Source organism: Sciurus vulgaris (genome assembly GCF_902686455.1).
Source record: "Sciurus vulgaris genome assembly, chromosome: 15".
NCBI classification, from domain to species: Eukaryota; Metazoa; Chordata; class Mammalia; order Rodentia; family Sciuridae; genus Sciurus; species Sciurus vulgaris.
This window is the reverse complement of record NC_136476.1, coordinates 73,142,061-73,163,161: the sequence shown is the minus strand read 5'-3', so window position 1 is coordinate 73,163,161 and position 21,101 is coordinate 73,142,061. Positions and strand designations below refer to the sequence as shown.

Genomic DNA, 21,101 nt, shown 5'->3' with positions numbered 1-21,101 from the left:
GGGTGATGTCTCACCACAGTATTAGGGCCAGCATGGAGGATGGAGAAAGGGATCAGTTTGCAACACCCATACAGGTGCTGGCGTGACCTGCAATTGCAAAGCTTCTGGGGATGGCTATTTCCTGCTAAGACTCAGATCCAGCGTTAATGTGCAGGGCTGGGGACTTGCCTTGGTCACAGAGGCCAGCAAGGAGCACAGAAACCTGGGAATGGGAACTGGTATCATGTTTGAAATATGGAATCAATTTAAAATGGCAGCTTCTACCACTTCAGAAGGGAGAGTGTGGGCACCGAGGTGAGGGACCACAGTGGGTATGTTGCCAAGGAGCTGGCTTGGCAATTTCCCAAATTATAGACTATTAGAGCTAAAACTATCTTTACTCATTCCCCACTTCAGGCATCTCACATGCAGCCACATGTAATGGCTGTTTCCTTAGGGTCTGGGTCCTCCTTTGCTCCTTTATAAAGATTTCTTTCCTTTTGCATAAATCCCCAGTCCCTCCACTCTTCCTGGCTGCTGTCTTCTTGTGCTTCGGCACTCAGCTCAGGTGTGGACATTTGGAGGAAATGTTCTCTGGCTGTGCAGAGGAGGCAAATGTCCCTTCCCTGAGCTTCCAGAGGTCCCTATTATGTTGTCATCTCAAGGTTGACAATGCTCCCTTATAATGTTCTGCCCAACAATTTCCTGACTGAGCCATAGCACTGCTTCTAGGCAAGGACTTTTTCTTCTACCTTTATAGCCTCCACATTTTGTTCTGGTATCCAACATAGAGTTGGAGCTCAGTATATGCAGATCCATTCCCTATTCAAGATAAAAAAAAAATATAACCCTCATAAAATAAGTCTGAGACATTAATCTTGTTACTGTGATTATGAACCCTATTGAAATTTTATTTCCACACTCGAAATCAGGTCGTAAGATTTGGCAATGAGGTAGATTCTTCAAAACCAATCCTGAGGCCAGTAAACCTAAGTGGCCTTGTTCCCAAAGCTCTATCCAAGATCAGGGTGGAAGGTGGAGATTATTCTCACTTAGGTAGAGCTCAAAAATATCTTGGGGAGAACAGAAGTTGAGTGGAGCCTTAAAGGATGGGTTGAGCTTGAAAAGATCCCTCCTCTTCCACAAAGAACTCATCTGAGGATGGAATGAGAGTGGTTTGTGCAAAGAGTAATTATCTCCAGCTCTCCCCCTCTCCCAAGTGACCTGCTGCATCAGCCCTGAGCATATCTGACCTCACCCCTTCCCATCTTCACACCCCAGTAAGATTCACACAGGTAACAAGCACACACTTGGGGCATACTGGCTGTTCTACACTCAAGGTGGAGACATCATATTGGCATTTGGAGCCCTGTAGTTGCTTTCAGTCCCCATCCTTCTGCCCTCCCGGGAACACATTAATGGCTAGAATGCAAATAAAATAACATTAGATAATCCTAAGAATAGCAGGTAAAAGTCACCATGTACCACTGATGTGCCCATCAGTGAGCTGTTTACCTATAATGCTTTATTTAGTCTTTACAGAACTTTTCCACACGTTGAACCAACATTTATTTCACGCCCCTTGCATGTCACGGAGCGGCAGAGACGTTGTGCTCTGAAGGACACACAAGTTTTGGCTTCATGGTGCTTTCGTTCACAACAAGAAACAGATGCCAGTGCAAATTCTCAGAATAGCAAAGTAAAGCTGTGGTATTTGTGTGAATCGCTGTGTCGAAGAAATCAAGGAAGTGAGCTGGGATGTCCTGCTCAACTGTGGTGGTCAGGAAGAGCTCTCTGAGGAGATGGTGTTTAAATTGAGCTGTCAGGGCAGAAGAAGGTGTATCCCAGGCAGGAGGAGCAGTAGAGTCAAAGCCACTTGAGTGACTTGGAAACTAGATCAAGGTCAGTGTGGCTGGGCAGCCTGAGCAAGGTGGGTTGCAGAGTTGAGCTGGATGTGGGCATTTCTTGATGGAATTGCTCTCAGATTCTTTTCTGTATCTTCCTGCTTGACAGTTTTTTTTTTTTTTTTTTTCTTTCTTTCTGTTGACTTTTTTACCAGGGATAGAACCCAGGAGCACTTTACCAATGAACTACATCCCCAGCCCCTTTCTTTTATTATATTTCATTTTATTTCTTTGAGACAGAGTCTCACTTCATTGCTAAGGGTCTTGGTAAATTTCTGAGACTGGACTCAAACTTGGGACCCTCCTGCCTTGTCTCCCAAATCATCAGGGTTACAGGCATGTGCCACCACACCCAGATTCCTGATGGTTTTTGCTTCTTCTTCTCTTACCTCTAGGCTTTCTTGAGTCAGAGAGAGACTGGTCTCTTTTACCCCTTTTGAACACTGTTTTAGAATCAGCCCCACTGTGTGTTGCAACACACACACACACACACACACACACACACACACACACACACACATGCTCTGGGATGCTCCCCTTCATTGTACTCCAGCAACCAGCTCACTCAACCATCCTAGGGGCTTGGCCACCAGCTAACAGTTGACCTCATGGGGTCCGTTGAGGAAAATCAATTGTACTAAGCAACTTGAATATTTGAAATTTTAATGACAAGTCAATCAGTAAGGCAGAATTTCAGGCAGTGAGTGACAACTATTTTTTTAAAGAATTTCTCCCCACCTCACACATATTTAAATCTGATTTTCAAAATCACTGTCCTTGTCTTTTGCCATAGAAGATACTATTGGGGAATCTCAGAACACTTTCCTATAATGGAAATGAGCAAGTCCAAAAGAAACACACCAGCAACTAATGGTCCTTTTTGCCCTGGGATACCATCTGTGATTATTTCTCAGAAGTGATCTTTAATTGTTTCATCTAAAAGGTATGCATCTTCTTTGCTCTGCTGTCTCCTCGTAGAGGCTTGTGAATTGGATCCAGCTATTAGTAGCACTTACTAATTTCCTCTGAGTCTTGCTGGCTGAAGCGCCAGGCTTGGAACAACTTTTAATTTTGTTTTTAATTAAATTTCAGTTGTTTCAAATCATTCACTTTTAATGCCATTTCTTTGCAGTCCTCAGAGGCAGCAGGAGCTGTGTGTTCTTGTTTATGCACATACACAATCTGATGTGTATGTATCCATGGCACGGCTAAAGACTGACTCCTGGCTGAGGTCCAGAGCAGGAGCAGGCAATTAGGAAAGTAGAAATGAGTCACAGAACGGGCTTTTGTTTGTGCAGCTATATCCAAAGCTAATATGATGCTTAAACGGGAATCTTGGTTATTGTATTTGTTTTTGCCAAACTATATTTGAACAAGGCAGCATTCTCTTTTATTTCACAACAGAATGATCAAATACATGTAGGTAGTAATAGTAAAAGAATACTCACATTTATTAAGCATTTATTATGTGTCAGGTAGTGTTTTAAGCACTTTACATGAATTACCTAATTTACATTAAAAGTGAGTAATTTGAAACAACGGAAATTTAATTTACATATATTACCTCCTACAGTCCTATGAGATCATTATGCACATTTTTATAGTGGAGGAAGGAAAGCCCATTTAACTGGAGCGTTGTGAGTTAGTGGCAGGGCCAGAACACAAACGCTGGCTGCCTTTCTCCATATTTCTGCCCCTCAACATGACTCTGGTCTCTCTCTGTCTCTCAAACACAGTAGCCTTCATCATCTAAATTAATTTAACAACCAAAAAAAATGACCCATTGACTGATTCTTTGCAAAAGTAAAATCATGTGAGCTTCGTTGGAACTTTTCTATGTCTTCTGCTAATGCCCATTCCTGTTGTATAAATGTGAATGTGCACCCTAGGGGTTGGTGTGGAGTCACAATTCATGGTTTTGCTATTGAACTGTGCTCATTCAGATACTTAGCACCCCAGAATATGTACAAAATGTCCTGCATGTCTTCTAATTTAACTGTCATCATTTGCTAGACTATTAGTTCCAACTGGAAACAGAACTCAACTATTTTCTTTGTGAGACACTTCACATGCTCTGTTCCCTTTATGAGAAACATTATTTCATGAACACTAACACCCTCCCTTTTCTATTACAACATCACATGCCTGTGCATACACACACGCATACCACCCTGCTGGTACTCACAGAAGCTCATTCCTTTCTCTGCTACACTCGTTCACTCTTGATGGCCAACTGCCATGTCTTTCTTATTCCCCATTCTTGTAGCCATACCTAGCATGTAAGTGGTGCACAATGGACACATGTTGATAGATTGTAGGAGTACATGCATTCAGATTGTAGGAGTACATGCATTCAGAGTATAGGAGTACATGCATTCAGATTGTAGGAGTACACACATTCAGATTGTAGGAGTACATGCATTCAAATTGTAGCATACATACATTCAGATTGTAGGAATACATGCATTCAGATTGTAGCATACATACATTCAGATTGTAGGACTGCATGCATTCAGAGTATAGGAGTACATGCATTCAGATTGTAGAGTACATACATTCAGATTGTGGGAGTGCTTACATTCAGATTGTAGGAGTACTTACATTCAGATTGTAGGAGTACATGCATTCAGAGTATAGGAGTACATGCATTCAGATTGTAGAGTAAATACATTCAGATTGTAGGAGTATACACATTCAGATTGTAGGAGTACATACATTCAGATTGTAGGAGTACTTGCATTCAGATTGTAGGAACACATACATTCAGACATTAAACTCAAAACCAGGCTGCTGAGAAATAAAGTGATGATAGATGAAGTACAGTACCCAAAGTGTAGACTTGTGGATTTTATTTTAAGGTTAGTGTGTAACTTTTGCAAATGCTTTTTTGTGACATAGGAATGATGGCAACTCTCTTTGCCTTTCCCAGAACTCATAACAGGGTTTGGCAGGTGAAGGGTGATTGATGAGAAATCCTTGGTGTACCTGGGCTGCAGATCTCTTTTGTTATCTTGCTCCTGTACCAATACTATATACTTAGGCAGCTGTTCTCATCCATGCCAGACAATGAAATCTGTTCCATCAACATAACTTGAAACCTCTGATTTTTGGAAGCTTTGCCCCATGTAGTCCTTTGTAACATCATAAAACAATTAGATTTAGGCTTAGCATTAATTTGAATTATTGTCCAGTTTCCAGAAAATATCTCCTGGAAATGTCATGAGGATGTATTACATGTCTTTGGAGATATTAAGTATTGAATTACAATATTATGTCACCTTCGCCTGCCACTTTTTTCTCTCCCTCTCAATGTGGTGTGATTTATGTTTCAGGCACCACCATGGGAAGCTCAGTACTCAGAGAAATAACCAAAGGTGAATGTTGACTGAGGCCAAAAAACCCCACAACAATAAAATATCCTAGTAGTGTGGACAGGTTTTCACTGAAGTGAGAAGACAAGGAGGTGGTCCAGTATTACCAACCTCTGAACTCAGATTAGCAGACCAGAATTCTAGTTTTGAATCATGAACCTTGTTTCTCTGTGCTTTAAGACATGTACCTTTAGCCTCCTTCAGCCTTAATTTCCTTGTCCATGAAATGGGCAGTGTTTCTAAAGTCAATTAGATTAATATTAACAACAGCAGTGGTAGCAACAATAAAATTTTCCATTTGAGAAGTACATTCAATGAGTAAGACACACACAGTCACATTTAATTGTCACGCAAATGCTATAAGGCAAGTACTTTGCATCCTCTTCTAAATGAGGACACAAAAAAACACTGAGACTTTCCCAATGTCACTCAAATAGTGAGTTTAAGGGAAAGTTCTGGATCTAGGTTGGCCAACCTGGAGGTCTGTGCTTTTCCTACTGAAGCACTTTCTAGACAAAAGAAGAGGGAAGAAGGCAAGAGATCTGGAGAAACACACACACACACACACACACACGTACACATGCACGCACGCGTGTGCACAAGCACACTGACAGTGAGAGACAAAAGCAGGCAGGCGCCTGGGCCTAATTTGGTCAGTTGGCATTGAACCCACAGTGTAGTAATGAAACAGATCCGGGAGGAATTGCTAATATGGTTATTCTTAGTGCTCACAGTTGTGAGCCATCTTTGCCAAACAGCCCCTGACGTTAGTGCAGATTCCTTAGGAAAGACAGAGAAAAGTATGTCTCGTAGGAAAGGACAGACCCACAGAAGAAGGCACTGGACAGGGAAGGTAATTTAAACTGCTGGATCCAAAAGGCCACAAGCATTTCAGTTGGTACTTCTGCCAACCATGCGTGTCTCAGCCACGAGTTTGGCAAATGTACTGAACCTAATATGTGCCAGGTATCTTCCTATGGCCCCTGGTGCCTGCAGCACATCTCCACTCCTTCCCTACCCAGTGTGCCCCAGGATATTGTGAACATCAGGAGATGCTGCTGGGATAGCTATGAGTCAGCCTAGAGGAAATGAGTGTAACCTGGGTAGGGGAGAGCAAAGTGACTTTTTCAAAATTAAACAATTGTCTGCCTGGTGGGACTACCACTTTGCACAATTTCAGGAGGCAGCATCTGTGTGGGACACAGTTGTTGTCTGTGCTTATGTGTGCGTACTCGTATGTATGTATGTATATACATATAAGAAACCCATGCCCATATCCAGTTGTATACACACATGCAAAATATGCAGTAATAATGTATTATACCTATGAATAGACATATAATTGTACCTAGAATGCATTGCTTCCTACATAAAACTTGTCCCCTAGAATGGTGCTACATAAAGACCCTAGCGAGGCACTGTACTTTCCATAGAAAATTCACTTAAATTTTATTTAATGGCTGCAGAAAGTCTATGAAGGAATATAATTCCCATTGTGCAGATAAGGAAATGGAGGAGGCTTGCCAAGACTAAGTGATTTGTTCCAGGATCACACGGCAAGTAGTATCTGGGCCGGGATTTAATCTGCCCTCCTTTGACTCCTGTCAAAACTCTCATCTGAGCTCCCATCTAAGTTCATGTCTTACTTGGGCAGCTGACAGAGAGAAAGTGATTTTCTCAGTATTAGAAAGTCAAAGCTAAAGGACCTTTGGGTTTTGGGAGCAACTGTCTACCATGTTCATTCAAAACACACTGATCTCAGATCAAAAAGAAATCCAACATTGATTTTGGACCTGACACATATATTCCCAATGACATTATGAAGAAAGTTTTTTTTTTTTTAAGAGAATAAATTCTTAAATTAAGAGTAAATAACTCTTTCCATCTTTAACCAAAATTCTTCCTTAAAAATTTAAACAAGTTAAAGAAAACGGAGAAGCATTTCATGACTTTGTTCTTTTCCCATTACTCAGCTTGGTACCAAATTGTTGTATCCCTGGGGGGGCGGGATACTTTTTTAAAATGTCAAAACTTCAAACATCCTTTGTTCAGACTCAAATACCCTAACTCAACTTTGAAGCAAGAACAGGGATCTATAAAGGCATGTAGAATTCTGTGGCAATCTGTTCATAGCCAGACTTTGATCACGATCTGAGGTGGGGAATACAGAAAATGACAGAAACAGAGCCATTGGCCAGAGGAAATTTGGGCATAGCAATTCAGGGAGATCTCCATTTGGGCAGAGGGAGGAGGAATGAGATACAGCTCTATTTGAAAACTGCTATTTTTCTAATATAGAACACCCACAATCCCAGTGGCTTCCCCACCTCCACATGGCTTCTCTGGCATATCTGGTGATGTGCTCTTCAATGTGTCTTCCAGGACGTGGTCTTCTCCAGGTGTCAGCATTTCCTGTCCCGAGGGGGAGTGCTAACCTCATGGTCCTCTCTTAGCTCCACAGGATCTGCGTTTGGTAGTCAGTGTGAAGTCCTGCAACAAACGTGAGCTAGAGGTCACAACACTTGGGTTTTATGCCTGCCCTGACACTTTTCTGCCATGTGACCTTTGGAAGCAAAGTCACTGACCTCACCTCCTCACAGCATCGAGAGGTTGGGAGTCACAGAGTCTGAGTTCTAGGTGGACACATCAGTCATTTATTACATAACAAATAGGGGTATGCTGTGAGTCGTGTACACCTCACAGTGTGTACCTACACATGCTATGGTGCAGTCTGTCACCCACCCAGGCTACCCGGCATGTGATTCTTGGAGAGCCTTTTGCTCCCATGTTCACGATGAGCAAAGCAACACCAACTCATATCAAGCACACAAGAAAATGGTGCAATAAAGAGACCCGGTAAAGAGGACCTGTCTGCAGGTGCTGCTGGTGTAACAGGCCATGGTATTTTATGGTGAAGTTGTTTTTAATAGATAGAAGCCTACACTCTATGTAATGATAAATGCATACTAGTAAATACATAAACCAGCAACGTGGACAATCATTATCAAGCATCAAGTTCCATACATAGTTGTGCATGTTACACTTTCATATGACTGGCAGCGCCATCCGTTTACACCAGCATCACCACAGTCACATTATGACAGCTATAATGTCACTGGGGATAGGAGTTTTTCAGCTTCTTTTCTTCTCAAGGGACCACTGTCGGCCATGAGGTTCTTTATTGACCAAAGCATATTTATGCAGTGCATGACTGCACTTCCTTAGGCCCAGTGGGATCTTGAGCTCATTGGTCCCTTTCCTGAACCTGAGTTTCCTTATGTCTAAAAGAAGAGGGTGTGACTGCAGCAGGCATCATCAATGAGGAGCAACCCACAAAGGAGTGACACTGGATTCTCAGGGGCAGGGCGGGATAGCCTTACTCTTTTTACATACACTAAAACACAATATGTAAACCATACAAATACTGCATAAGCAGTTGCACAATGTATCTCTAGTATTAAAATTTCATGAATGTGACATGGTTTGTGAAATGTTTTAAAAGACTACTTAAAGTAGTGAATTCTGGGTTCAAAGAACTCTGTTTTCTAATATTCTGTAAAATTAAATATGTTACTATTTTAGTATGATATTCAGATCTGCTCTGTGACTAATCTAAGAAGATTCCAATCCCAACCAAATTTCTGTCTTCTTCAGAGCTTGAAAAAAAACAGTGTGTTTTCTTGTAAAATGAGGCAAAATAAAGAGATTGACCTCTTTAAAATAGTGACTGGAACTTCTTCTTGGGGTTGTCTTTTTTTTTTTTTTTTTTTTTTTTTGAGCTCTGATATTTTTATTACACAAAGTATGAAATGACTTCTTTCCCCCTCTTGTCGTTTGCATCTTACTCTCATATATGCACCATTCTCTCTCTTCCAATGATGTCAGAAGCATTTGCAACCAGGTTGGACATCAGACTGGGCATCTGAGGAATGGATGAAAAGAGCATAGGTCAGACTAGGGCTTTTATCCCATGAACCCCTGAGCTGTCCATGTGTAGAACTGGATTTCATTTGTTGGTTTCCTTAGTAACACTGTGCATTTTGTTTTATAAATTTGAAAAATTTATTCTGAAAGGTAATCCATAGGGATCCCTGGCACAGAATAAAGATTAATGTGTGAAAATGGCAGAATTAAGAGATATTTGTCAAATATGACAGTAGTAGTGTCCTGATTTGCCACGGCTGCCATAAAATTCCAAGATCAAAGCGTCAGCCCGGTTGGCTTTTGCTGAGGCCTTTCTCCTTTACTTGTTGGTGGCTTCTCATTGTGTCTTCACAGGGTTGTTCCTCTGTGTGCATCTGTAGTCTAATCTCTTCTAAGGAGGACATGGGTCATATTGGGTTTGGGTTCACCCTAATGACCTCATTTAATTTTGCTTTACTCCAAGAAGCAATGGCCCTGTCTTCAGATACTGTCACTTTGGAGGCAATGAACATTAGGAATGCCATATATACATTTAAGGGGAACACGATTCAGCCCATATCAGGCAGAGACCTTACAGAGGAACAGGAAAAAGGAAACAAAATTGCAGGAGGGAAAAAAAGATGAAGGGGAAGTTCAGGAAGTGAAGACAGAACTGACTGGTGGATAACCCTCTCTGAGACCCCTGTAATGATGCCCCAGACTTGCTGCTCTCAAAGATTGATGGCTCCTAGCTATCCAGATTGTCTCAAGCTTGATTTTAGCCCCTGTTTTTGCAGCTTGATCACCCACTCATTAAATAGTTTCAGATAATGGTAGGAGGTAGAGGTAGGCAAGCCTACCTGGGCTCCATGGGCTGGGGAATAGGGCAATAGTGGACACACACTTTGGAGATCTGTTGAGCTGATGGCAGATGTGGATCTTATTTCTCCTTCATCAGAGTTTTGTTTTTTTTTTTTTTTTTCAGTAAAAACATTTCTCCCAGGTCCAAGACCCCAACAGGTAGAAACCATGGTGATGGAAGAGAATAAGAGGAACCTTTAATTATTTCATACCCAAAGAAAGCAGGGAACGACAAATGAATACTTTGGGCCAAAATAATCCCTGCACTTCAACTGGGAAGACCATCTTTCATTGGTCTGTTTCTCACTCACCACTGTGACCAGAGGTTTGTTTTGAAATGTTCATCCGAGGATCTCAGAGGTCTGTCTTATGATTTGAGGTATAATGAAAGGGATTTGCAGCTGCTGTCTGGCTCTCCAGGCAATTTTTATCTGGTGACACCACCTTCAGTGGTATTTTTAGTTCTCATCTGTAGCTTTCTGTTTCTTTGGGGGCTGATGTGCCTCTGGCTTTTCAAAGAACATTACAGAGTGGCCTGAGCTCCCCAGCTCACCCCTGATCTATGCTGCACAATTACAGAAGCAGGCTTATAATCAATGTAATTGAAGATCAGAGTTAATGAGGACCTCCGTGCCCGTGCAGTCCCCTGAGCAAGGCTGGTCTTCAGATGCTAGATAAGGAAATGATTGGGCTGAACTGAAAATCCATTTGGCTAATTAGATGATGTATATTCCCACAAGGCAGTGGGAGAAAAAACCCGTGTGTGTGCGTGTGTGTGTGTGTTATGTGTGTGTGTGTGTTATGTGTGTGTGTTTAAAAATAAGGAAACATGACATTTTGAAGTTGAGAGCTTCTGGCAGAGATTTATTTCAGAGTCATTCTCTCTGGGGGGATCTGTATGAGTATCTTAGAGAAGAATCTTAGAGCACCCAATAATGGGAGTACATTTTTAACATGAAGCCAAGAAAATAAAACAGAAGTCCAGAAGAAAATTCAAAAAATATGAGGCACATGGAACAATGCATTTTACTCCTTTGCTGGGCAGTATTTATTCCCAAGACATGCCAGACTTTATTTAGAGATTGCTTCTTGATACTTTTTGACTTTAATATTGCTCCTTTATGCCTCGTTCTCTCCACACCCACCCAGCATCTTCTGAGCCTCCACTACACTCTAGGAACCATGCTGATTATAGAGCTAAGTAAAGTATGTTCTGTGTCTTCAATAAGATGGGATGAGTAAAGAGGGGAATGGGAATGGACACTCAAGCTTTGCCTTAGAGTGGCCACGTCTGATCTGCCTTTCTGTTCTATGAACTCAGTAGACAAACCTCATCTTTTATTCACCTAGAGCCCAGTACAGGACTTGGTGCTTCATGGTATCTAGGTGCATGAGTCAATGGATCTGCAGCATGGCATGTGCAGGTACGGGTTGAGTGATATTCCTCCTGAGTATTAAAAGGGTTAGTAGAAGTATAAGCCAGGTCTGGAGTTGGGCCTTATGGGGTGAACACAACACAGGTTGTCATATACTGTGGGGAAGATAGTTCCTTATGCTTCTCTTCCTTCACCTTGACTTCTGTCTAGTTTGTTGTTCTTGTTACCATTTTTCAGGATCTGGCTTAAAGGCTAGCTTTCGATGCTTCCTCTATGAGATTCCCTTTTTTTCTTCTCCTGATATCCAAAGACAATGTCTAGCCTTTTCAGGAAGTCCTCAACCCACTGTAGCTTGTATTATAGATATCAGGGTATATATTCAATCACCCTTGTTGATTTCATAATGTTCTCAATGAACTCAGCCCATTTCTTTGTCTCTCTAATTATTAAACAGGGAGGGGTTTACTAAATGTTGGTTAAATGAACACATTAAATTCAACGCAAAGTCCCTTCTTTGCATTATCCAACACAGTATTCCCCTGCTACGTCGCCTTGCTCCTTCACGTAGAACCCTTCTACCTGAGTCTGTACTTTAGTTATCCATTTCCATGCTCATGGAGTATATGAGAATTCAGGGACCACTACAGTGAAGTTCAAGTTTTAATTTGAAATTGGGGAGAGCCTGAAGACTAGTCTTATTTTCTGGCCTTCACAGGATAGAAAAACAATAAACAGGGGGGCATCAATTCAGAAGCATTTCTGCTTCATAAAACAGAGAAGAAATTCTCTTCTGAGTGAGAAGAAATTCAACCTAGTCAAACAAGGAATTTTGATATCATTAATGACATGCTCCTAGCATGTGACAGGCATTTTAGTAAGAGCTGAATTGAAAAGGACTGATGAATCACAACCTGTTTCCTGTAAGAAATCAGTCTGAGAAAACAAAAGTCCTCCAACACTATATGCACTAAAGACAAGTATGCAGACTATCAGAGGCGGAGTGAAAGAACAACAGAAAACAACCCAACCAAAGCCCCTACTTCCCAAGACAGTCTGGAATAACCAGAAAGTTCCAGCTCTGGAGGATGAACAGTCTTGCTTCAGTTTTCACTTTTGCCCTTTGCTAATTGTGCACATTTGGCCAGATCAATTTCTTCCCAAACTTCATGTCATGATTACATGAATGGCATGAATATACATTGTGTACAACAATAGAAATGAAAAGCTGTACCCCATTTGTGTACAATGAATCAAAATGTGTCTGTAAAAAAATATTTTAATTAAAAAAAATAAAAATAAAAGAATGCCATAGAGTGGGAGCTCATAAACAAGAGAAGCATATAGTTCACGGTTCTGGAGTTGTTGAGTCTAAGATCAAGGTGCTGGCAGACTGACCTGCTTCCTGGATCCGAGAAGATCATCTTCTCTGGGTTCCCATAAGACGGAAGGGGCAAAGGGACCTTTCTGGGATGTCTTTTTTGAGAGCATGAATCCCATTCATGAGAGTTTCTCTCTCATGACCAAATCACATCCCAGAGACTCAATTTCCAAATTCCATCACATTGGGAGCTAGGTTTGTACATTAGGGAGGAGGAACATCTACTCTGTTGTACCTACTTTCGAGTCACTTCCTTCCAATGAAACTCATACTTCTTATATTTGATACCTCCTAACTAATATTCCATTTAGAATTCAAAGTTCATAAGAAGTCCAAATAATAATCAAAGTGACTCTGGTTAGGTGAGAGTTCACAGTGTGCCTGGGACGTCACACTACTGGAGTGGATACTGTAGTGTTGCAGTCTCCAGTTAGCACCAAGGCACTCATTCCACAGCCACCAGGAATGTTGGTGGTTGTCCATGTGCAGAGGAGTTCTTACTGGAGAAATGTCCTTCATTGAAAGGGAACACCTCATCCAAGGTTATGTCCCCTTTCCAGGCCCATGACTGGTTCACATGAAAGTACAAGGGCTGCCTTGACTTGAAGCAACTCGGAGGGACCATCCTGGTGCCAGAGTGTCCATGGAACTAACTGGTTAGGGCTTGTTGAGACTTCCCAGAAGTTTGACTTCTCCCTCTGCCTAATCCTGCTTTGCTCACCCCCTGACAAGAGTGCCCCCAGCCTTCCCAACATGCCAATCTTTAGACTTTGCATCTGTTTTCTGGTGATCCTGACCTAAGAGAAATGATTTGTCTCCTTGAATCTGGATCTTAACCCTATGAAGGGGGTAGGTATCCATGTTTTTCATAGGTGGTAACTAAAGGCTTGTTTTCTTCCACAAGCTGGCAGAACTGGTGAGGAGCAGGAAGAGGATGTGAACTCCTATCTCACTGACTGTTCTCTTTATCACTGCACTGTGTCGCTTTCCTGAAGAAGCAGGATTAACCAAATTCAGCCCTGGGACACAATTCAATATCCATCCCTCAGTCTTTAGTGAGAATAAATACAAGAATTATCCATTTAAACAGCATGACTGTGCTTTTTAAAAGAAAAATCTGTAGTTGATACTGATGTTCGGTGCCTTGCTCAAGGACCCATGTGACATGTTTCTGCTTGGGCTTAGTTCCAGTGGGGGAAATATGGCTTTGCAGATAGATTTGCATATCTTCACTTGCCAGAAATGTGAAATATGGAATGCAACAGACTCTTTCCTTTCCTTCTTTTTTTTTTTTTTCCTCTCTCTTTCTATCTTTTTTTTTTTTTTTTTTCCCTCCTGTTTTAGCTGCCAAGGACGTCAGGGCCAAATTCGAGGGTGGTCATTTCCTTATCTCAGCACCTAATGCTGTCTGTCTGCTCCTGCTATTTGATGTAGACATCTCTTCCATCCACACCAAAAATCCTATTGTCTATTAAACTCTTCCCTGAGAACTCATTCTTTAGGTGGTAGAAGTTGTCATATTTATGTGAGTTAGAGAAGATAATCGTAGCCTGCTCTGCCCTTACTCATTTCAGGGAACCTTCTCCACACAGCCTTAGGCGCTCAGGCAGTCAGGTATGGACTGCTGTGCTTGCATCTCCCTGACCATTGCCCATTGGACCACAGCAGGTCACCTGAGGCAAGCTGAGTGCCACCTTAGGTCAGCCTGCAGTCTGATATGATGTCACAGAGAGCTCTCTGTCAAACCAGTCTGATACTTATTAACTGAGTCCTTCTGTGGGGAATTCAAATTGCATCATTGAAGACTTTTTTGTTGATAGTGAGACAGAGAGAGGCAGACACAGCAGAGAAGCCAAGTCATGTTAATTATGAAACACAATTTAACGTCCCTTGTAGCAGAGGTTCCTAAATCTGCTGTGAATCCAGAATCAAGTCCAGCTTGGTGAAGCTTAGACCTGTTTGGACTCATATTTCTTAAGCCTGTGAAATACGACCTTTGTTTTTCTTTATTGATATGCATGCATATTCATCATTTACAACCCATTTGGCAGCCACCCTGAATGGGCAGCAGTTTCTTGCCTCCCCCAAATTGATGTGTACATCTGTGTTCACATAGGCATGCATGTGGAATATATTTGTGTGCACATATTATTTTATGTATTATTATGCATGCATGTACAATATCTTAGCATATACAATTGTAAGCGCATGTATGTTATCTGTCAATCTGTATGAATTAATGAGGGTCATTTCAGAACACGGTTCACAAAAACAGAGACTTTTGTCCTCTGTGATTTTGGGGAACAGATTTGCTTCACCATTGTAAAACTATGAATTACAGTAAAAACGTGAATCTTCAGCCTCCCTTGTAGGAAATCTGATCTGGTGCCCTAGCTTTTAGTTCCACATGGCAAGAGCCTGCTGGAGCTGTTTCCCAGCTGCCCACTGTGATGGAGACTGCAGTGTCCCTTTGATCCAAGCAACACCTTGTCCCTATTGTTTCCCAACATCTAAAGTTTCACTCTATGACTAGAGAGTTTTTCCTTTGAGGTTTTTTTTTTTTTCTTTTTTTTCTTTTTTAAATCTTTTCCCGTCTCTGTTTCTGTCTCTATCACTTCATCTTTTCCAGAATAAAAATAACAGTAAAAAAATAAAAATCAGGCTGGGGATGTTACTCAGTGGTAGAACGATTGCCCAGCGTAGGTGAGGGCCTGGGTTTGGTTTCCTTTCAGCAGAAACAAAACAAAACAAAACAATAACAACAAAAATATATCTGTAACAAAAGTAGAGCAAGAAGCCTGATGTTATTTTCTTTTTTTTTACACTTATCCAGTCTCTCCCATAAACATCACTCACCCAGCCCCTGGGTATTAGTGGTCCTTAATCTGGAGGGGGGTCCCGGATGACAGGGACATTAACTATTTTATTCCTTTTGAAATTTAACATTTAATCATCCTTCACTAGAACAAGTCAGGGGCTGGCTAAGAACTTCATCCACATTAATTAATTTTATTCTCCCAGCTGAGGTGGGTCTCATTAATATTTCCATTTACAGATGAAATCACCAAGGTCCAGAGGAACCAAGTGACTTACCCAAAGTCAAAGGCTAGCCAGGATTTGAACCCATGTCCCCTCAGTCCTAAGGACCTGCTCTTAACCCCTAGGCTGAATTCTCTCTCTCTCACGTCTGATTTGTCTCTGCCTCTGTTGACTTGTGGCACCATACTGTCAAAATATAAATGCTCAGTAAAAGCTTTCAGACTGGTGAGATCCAGTGTCCAGGGCAGGAGAATGGTGGCTTGAATGTATCTCTGCTTCTGCAGTATTAGCAGCAAGACCCTAAAATCGAGGAGAAAGTAGCTGTCTTTCTCTCTTTACCCGCAGGGAGCAGCTTCGTGGTGAGTGAAGGCAGCTACCTGGACATCTCCGACTGGTTAAATCCGGCCAAGCTGTCCTTGTATTACCAGATCAATGCCACCTCCCCGTGGGTGAGGGACCTCTGTGGACAAAGGACAACAGATGCCTGTGAGCAGCTCTGCGACCCGGAAACTGGTGAGCCATGGGAGATGGGGCTGGGGTTACCAGGTGGGAGAGCGTGGGCTGTCTTTTCTGCCTAGAGAAAGGATTCTGAGCCATTGACCAGGGGCTTGATATAAAGGCCCATCTCTCCAGTTCATGTTTTAACCATGTGCTTCCATTTCCTGGTAAGGAAGGAAATTCTCAGAGAATCACAGAATCTCAGATCTAGAAAATTCCACAGAGAACATATAGTTCAAGTCCAGGAAGGCAAATGGTCTGAATGTCAATAGAGATACCCCTAAGTTCAGATCCTGCCTACCTCTTGTTAGCTGGGTGTTCTGTAGCAAGGCACTGCATATCTCTGAGTATCAGGAAATGAAAATAGAACCCAATCAACAAGCTAGGCACATGCCTATCCCAATAGCTCTGGAGGCTCAGGCAGGAGGATTGCGAGTTCAAAACCAGCCTCAGCAACTTAGCAAGGCCCAAAGCAAATTAGTGAGACCCCATCTCAAAATAAAATATAAAAAAGGGCTGGAGAAGTGGCTCAGTGGTTAAGAGCTCCTGGGTTCAATTCTTGGTACCACACACACACACACACAAAAAAAAAAACTAACAAGAATGTTGATTAAATGAAAAACCACATGGAAAGTTACCAGCATATTCATTCATTCATTCATTCATTCATTCATTCATTCATTCATTCATTCATTCATTCATTCAACAGATATTTCCTGAGTAACCAGGCATGTTTTTAGATATCAAGAACACAATAATGAATAAAATAAGCAAAAATCTCTGCCTAATGAAGTTTATGATCTAATGTGTGTGGCAGGAGACAGTGAATCTTCAGTCTGATATGGTTGGCACAAGCCATATGTAGTTACTTACTGTAAGTTAATTGAAGTTAATAAAGGTTAAGTATTCATATCCCCAGTCACACTAGCCAGGTTCCAAGTGCTCCATAGCCTCATGTGAATAGTGCTTCCTACTTGAACCACAAACATAGAACATTTCCATCCCTGTGAAAAGTTCTATTGGATAGAGCAGCAGTAGGCAGGTAAACAAGTACATATATGTATACACACTGGCATGAGAGGGAGTAATCAGAGCCAAAGGAATGGGATGCTGGGGATGGAGCAGGATTTGTCATTATAGAGAGTGGTCAAAGAAGCTTTCTATGAGAAGCTGACATTTGAACAGGCATCTTGAGATGATTCCAGAGGAAGCCATGCCAATATGTGGGGGAGAGCTTTCTCTGCAGGGGAAACTGCAAGGGTCAGTGGTCTGTGACAGAAGCCCACAAATGGGTCATTGTTTCAGCACTGGCAGGAAGCCCAGGATGGCTGGAGGAAGGTGGGAGAAGAGAGGAGTAGGTAGTGTGATCTGAGGAACAGAATGTGTGGGTCTGAGGGTCGCTTCAGGGTCTTATATAGGATGATGTGAACTTTGGGTTGTACTCTGAGTGAGATGACAAGTCCCTTGAAGATTCTGAGTACAGGGGCCTTGTGTCCTGACCTACATTTCAATATCATCACCCTGACTGCTGTATGGTGACCAATACCAAGGCTGCTCACACATCCTGCCACTCTTGTCAGGGCAAGAGTTAGTAGTGGCTTGAGTCACAGAGCTAAGGGGAGAAGATAGTGACGAAGTGATTAGAGTCTGGGTGTAGGCTTAACAGAGTTTGGCTGAGACTCGGCAGAGTTTGCTATTGGATAAGGGAAGTGAGAAAAGGAGTGAAATCAAAAGTGATTGTAAATTTTCAGCCTGCACAGTGGGGCAGATCAAGTTGCTTACCGGGTCGCGGATGCCATGGAATGATCGGTGTTGGCTGAAAGGGATACAGAACTCTCTTCTGGGTATGAGTTCAAGGTGACTGGTTAATGTCATATAGAAATGGACAGTGGGCTTTTGACTCATCTTGAGGGCCATTGGCTGCATTGGTGTTCTGGAGCCCCAGTGCCTAGCAACCCTACCTTCACGGGAAATAGAGGACACATGTGTTGAGTGTTTATAGTGTGCCTTCTATAAGACGCTTCTTTTACCTGGTGAATGGAATGACGCCTGTCTGGCTCATGGCCAGGGGGTCCCACACACAGGAAACTTATTTTCTTGTGGCTTTTGCCTGACCCTTGTTCAGTTCATTCCTGATGGAGCATTGTTCTGGCTCTGAGAACCAACTTTGTGTTCTCCCCAGGGCCTGGGGAAAAACCTGGTCTGGGGAAGCACCTGATTCTTCAGATAAAGGCACAAATTCAATAACCCCCACAGCAGAAAATATGTTCAAAGATTTTTCACTGACAGATACTGAGCAGGGAGGCTATAATGAGCCAGGAGGCCAGTCTTCCATCTCCTGTCACAAAAGGTAGGAATGAAGAGTCAGGCAGAGAGAGAGAGAGAGAGAGAGAGAAAGTGTTGGGGACGGGGGAATGACTATATTGGAGAATAAGAATAAAGTGCAGGTCACTTTAAATTCATTGCAATATTTGAATGATTTCATTTCAAGGATGTGGCAGGAAAGCATAGAGCCTGTGTGGTAGGCCTGCAAGTTGCCTCTTAAGTTCTCATGTCTGGACCCTGGTTTGAGCCATTTGGGTGAGATTTCTACTTCTAATGCCCAGGCAACAAGCTTTGCTGTGTTGTTCTGGATGTCTGACAAGTATCTGGGTTGACCACATTGAGGAACTGGAAAGAGGTACAGAGCTAGGAACCATGTCAAGGGTGACCAACTGACTCCTGCTCTGGTACACAAAAAAGTCAAACTTATATTCAGAATAGAAGCCCAAGTTACATAAAGGTGTGAGCATTCACTACAGATCTATAACTCAAATTCAAAGAGATCTTAGCCAAAGATATAAATGTGCATTCCAACAGCATCTGTGTAGTATTTAAACCCGAGACACTGGCTCTGGTATACTAAATGATAAGTATAGACAATACCTTATTCAGAGTTGGTACTCAATAAATGCTTGTTCTGGTTATCCACAAATGGAGGAAGCAAGAGTCAGAAAGAGAAAGCAACTTGCCAAGGCTACAAAGGAAGTTAGAAACTGAGTTAGGATTAGAGCCCAGGTCTCCTTACTCCTGGTCCTCCACTTCTCCCTGCAATGAACATCAGTCTCTCTTCTCTGGAATGTCTCCTCTCCATTCTCAAGAGTCTGGCCAGCCTTTTTGGAAGCTTCTTACATAGTTACCATGACAATGCTCTGTGTAGAGGACAGAGGTCTCTTTGTTCTGTGTAGTGGCCCAGGTTGGAGGTCTGCTCCTCTGTCCTAAAACTCCTCTACTTCTCAAAGTGACATCAGTTCAGAAGTAAACAGAAAAACTTTCTGCTTACTTCTGTGTCTCTAACAACTGGCCAGCTGGTGCTGACGCTTCTGGCTCATGGACTACCCTTGTGGAAGCAATGCTTTAACGCTCTTCTTCCCAAACAGTTCCAATGTTTACATGTTCAGCGGAAGGCTCAGATGCCAGATTTGTTATGGAATCATCTTCAGAAAACCATGTTCACTTCTGTTGCTTCATCTCCTCCTCTACTTGCCCTGTGCCCCAGGCTCAAAGGAAACAGAGCACTTGCAGGTCCATAAAAGCACTATGGCCTCTTTTGCCTCCAACCCCTTCACAGGCTCTTTCCTCAACTTGAAATGCTTTTCTCCTTTTACTTAGAAGTCAGCAACTCCATTTTATTTCCTCCACATTCAACCCAAGCCCCCTTCCTCCTACAGGTCTTTCTGATGCCCTCCCTGGCCCTGACCTGATGGAAGGGTCCACCTTCCTGTGGTCGTAGCCTGCTATGCTCCCGTATGTCCTAATTCTTGTCCCTTTGAAGAGTCATTGTTCTTTTCTTGTCTGGCTCTGTCACAGACTGGAAACTCTGTGGGGGGATGAGGAGGGCAGGCCAAGATGTGTGCCTCATTCACCCTCTGTTTTAAAGCTCAGCATCATACCTGATATGTAACAGGTGAGCAGAGAATCATGAAAAGAGGAAGGAAGTAGTCAACTGCCCTGCTTCTAGAAACAATTACATACCACCATATCTACTCACACATGAAACTCTTGAGGAATTGTGTCACCAAAACTGTGCAACAGCAGGTCATCTGAACTCCATGGTGCTCTCTTGTCCTTCCATTACACCACATCCCAAGAGCATCCTGCTTTGAATTGTCCCCTCTGCTCCTATTGTCTCACACAACCCAAGCAAAGTTTCCCCTTCTGACTAGAATTCCAGCTCCTCCCTCCATCTGATATACCTTCCACCCTTTAATCATTTACTCTCTTAATTCTACTCACTTAATTGCCTCTCATTTCCTCTTAGTAGAATGGATGACTCTACAGAATCATTAGAATCCTATGTTGACCTAAAACAAGATTAAAATTTGAATTATTGTTTGAAAATTTGTCTCCCCTGCAAGAATATAAGCTCATAAGCCCGGGGACTGTATCTAATTTATCCCTATATCCTTCTCACCTCAATGCCCAGCAAAGTGTCTTACTCTTATAAATCACTCAAGGCATAAATGGATGGGATTATCTACAGGTAGGAGTGGAAATGGGAACATAAGATCCCTGAATATATTTTCATGAGGCTTGAATGAGGACCACTTTGTAAAATTTAGTTCAATTTGTTAGATTCAATTCAAGCAAGATTTTCTTAATTCCACAACTCATAAGTCTATGTGTTAAGTGCTATGGGAGATCACAGACAAATTGGACAGTGTTCTTGTCTTCATGGATTTTACATTCTCACAGGGATAAAAAGAATCTTCTCATATACAGCTATTATAAAAAACATGGTGTGGCATAAATC

The 21,101-nt window shown here is 42.2% G+C and overlaps 1 protein-coding gene across 3 annotated transcripts in view; it reads left to right on the top strand.

Moving 5' to 3' along the window:
* The window catches only part of ASTN2 (astrotactin 2), an 883,413-nt gene that overhangs the window by 345,976 nt on the left and 516,336 nt on the right, over window positions 1-21,101 (top strand). For all 3 annotated transcript variants that reach the window (XM_079113408.1, XM_079113407.1, XM_079113406.1), the window contains one exon: window positions 16,157-16,324. In XM_079113408.1, coding sequence (XP_078969534.1) covers window positions 16,157-16,324 — 168 coding nt within the window. The remainder of the gene's footprint in view (window positions 1-16,156; window positions 16,325-21,101) is intronic.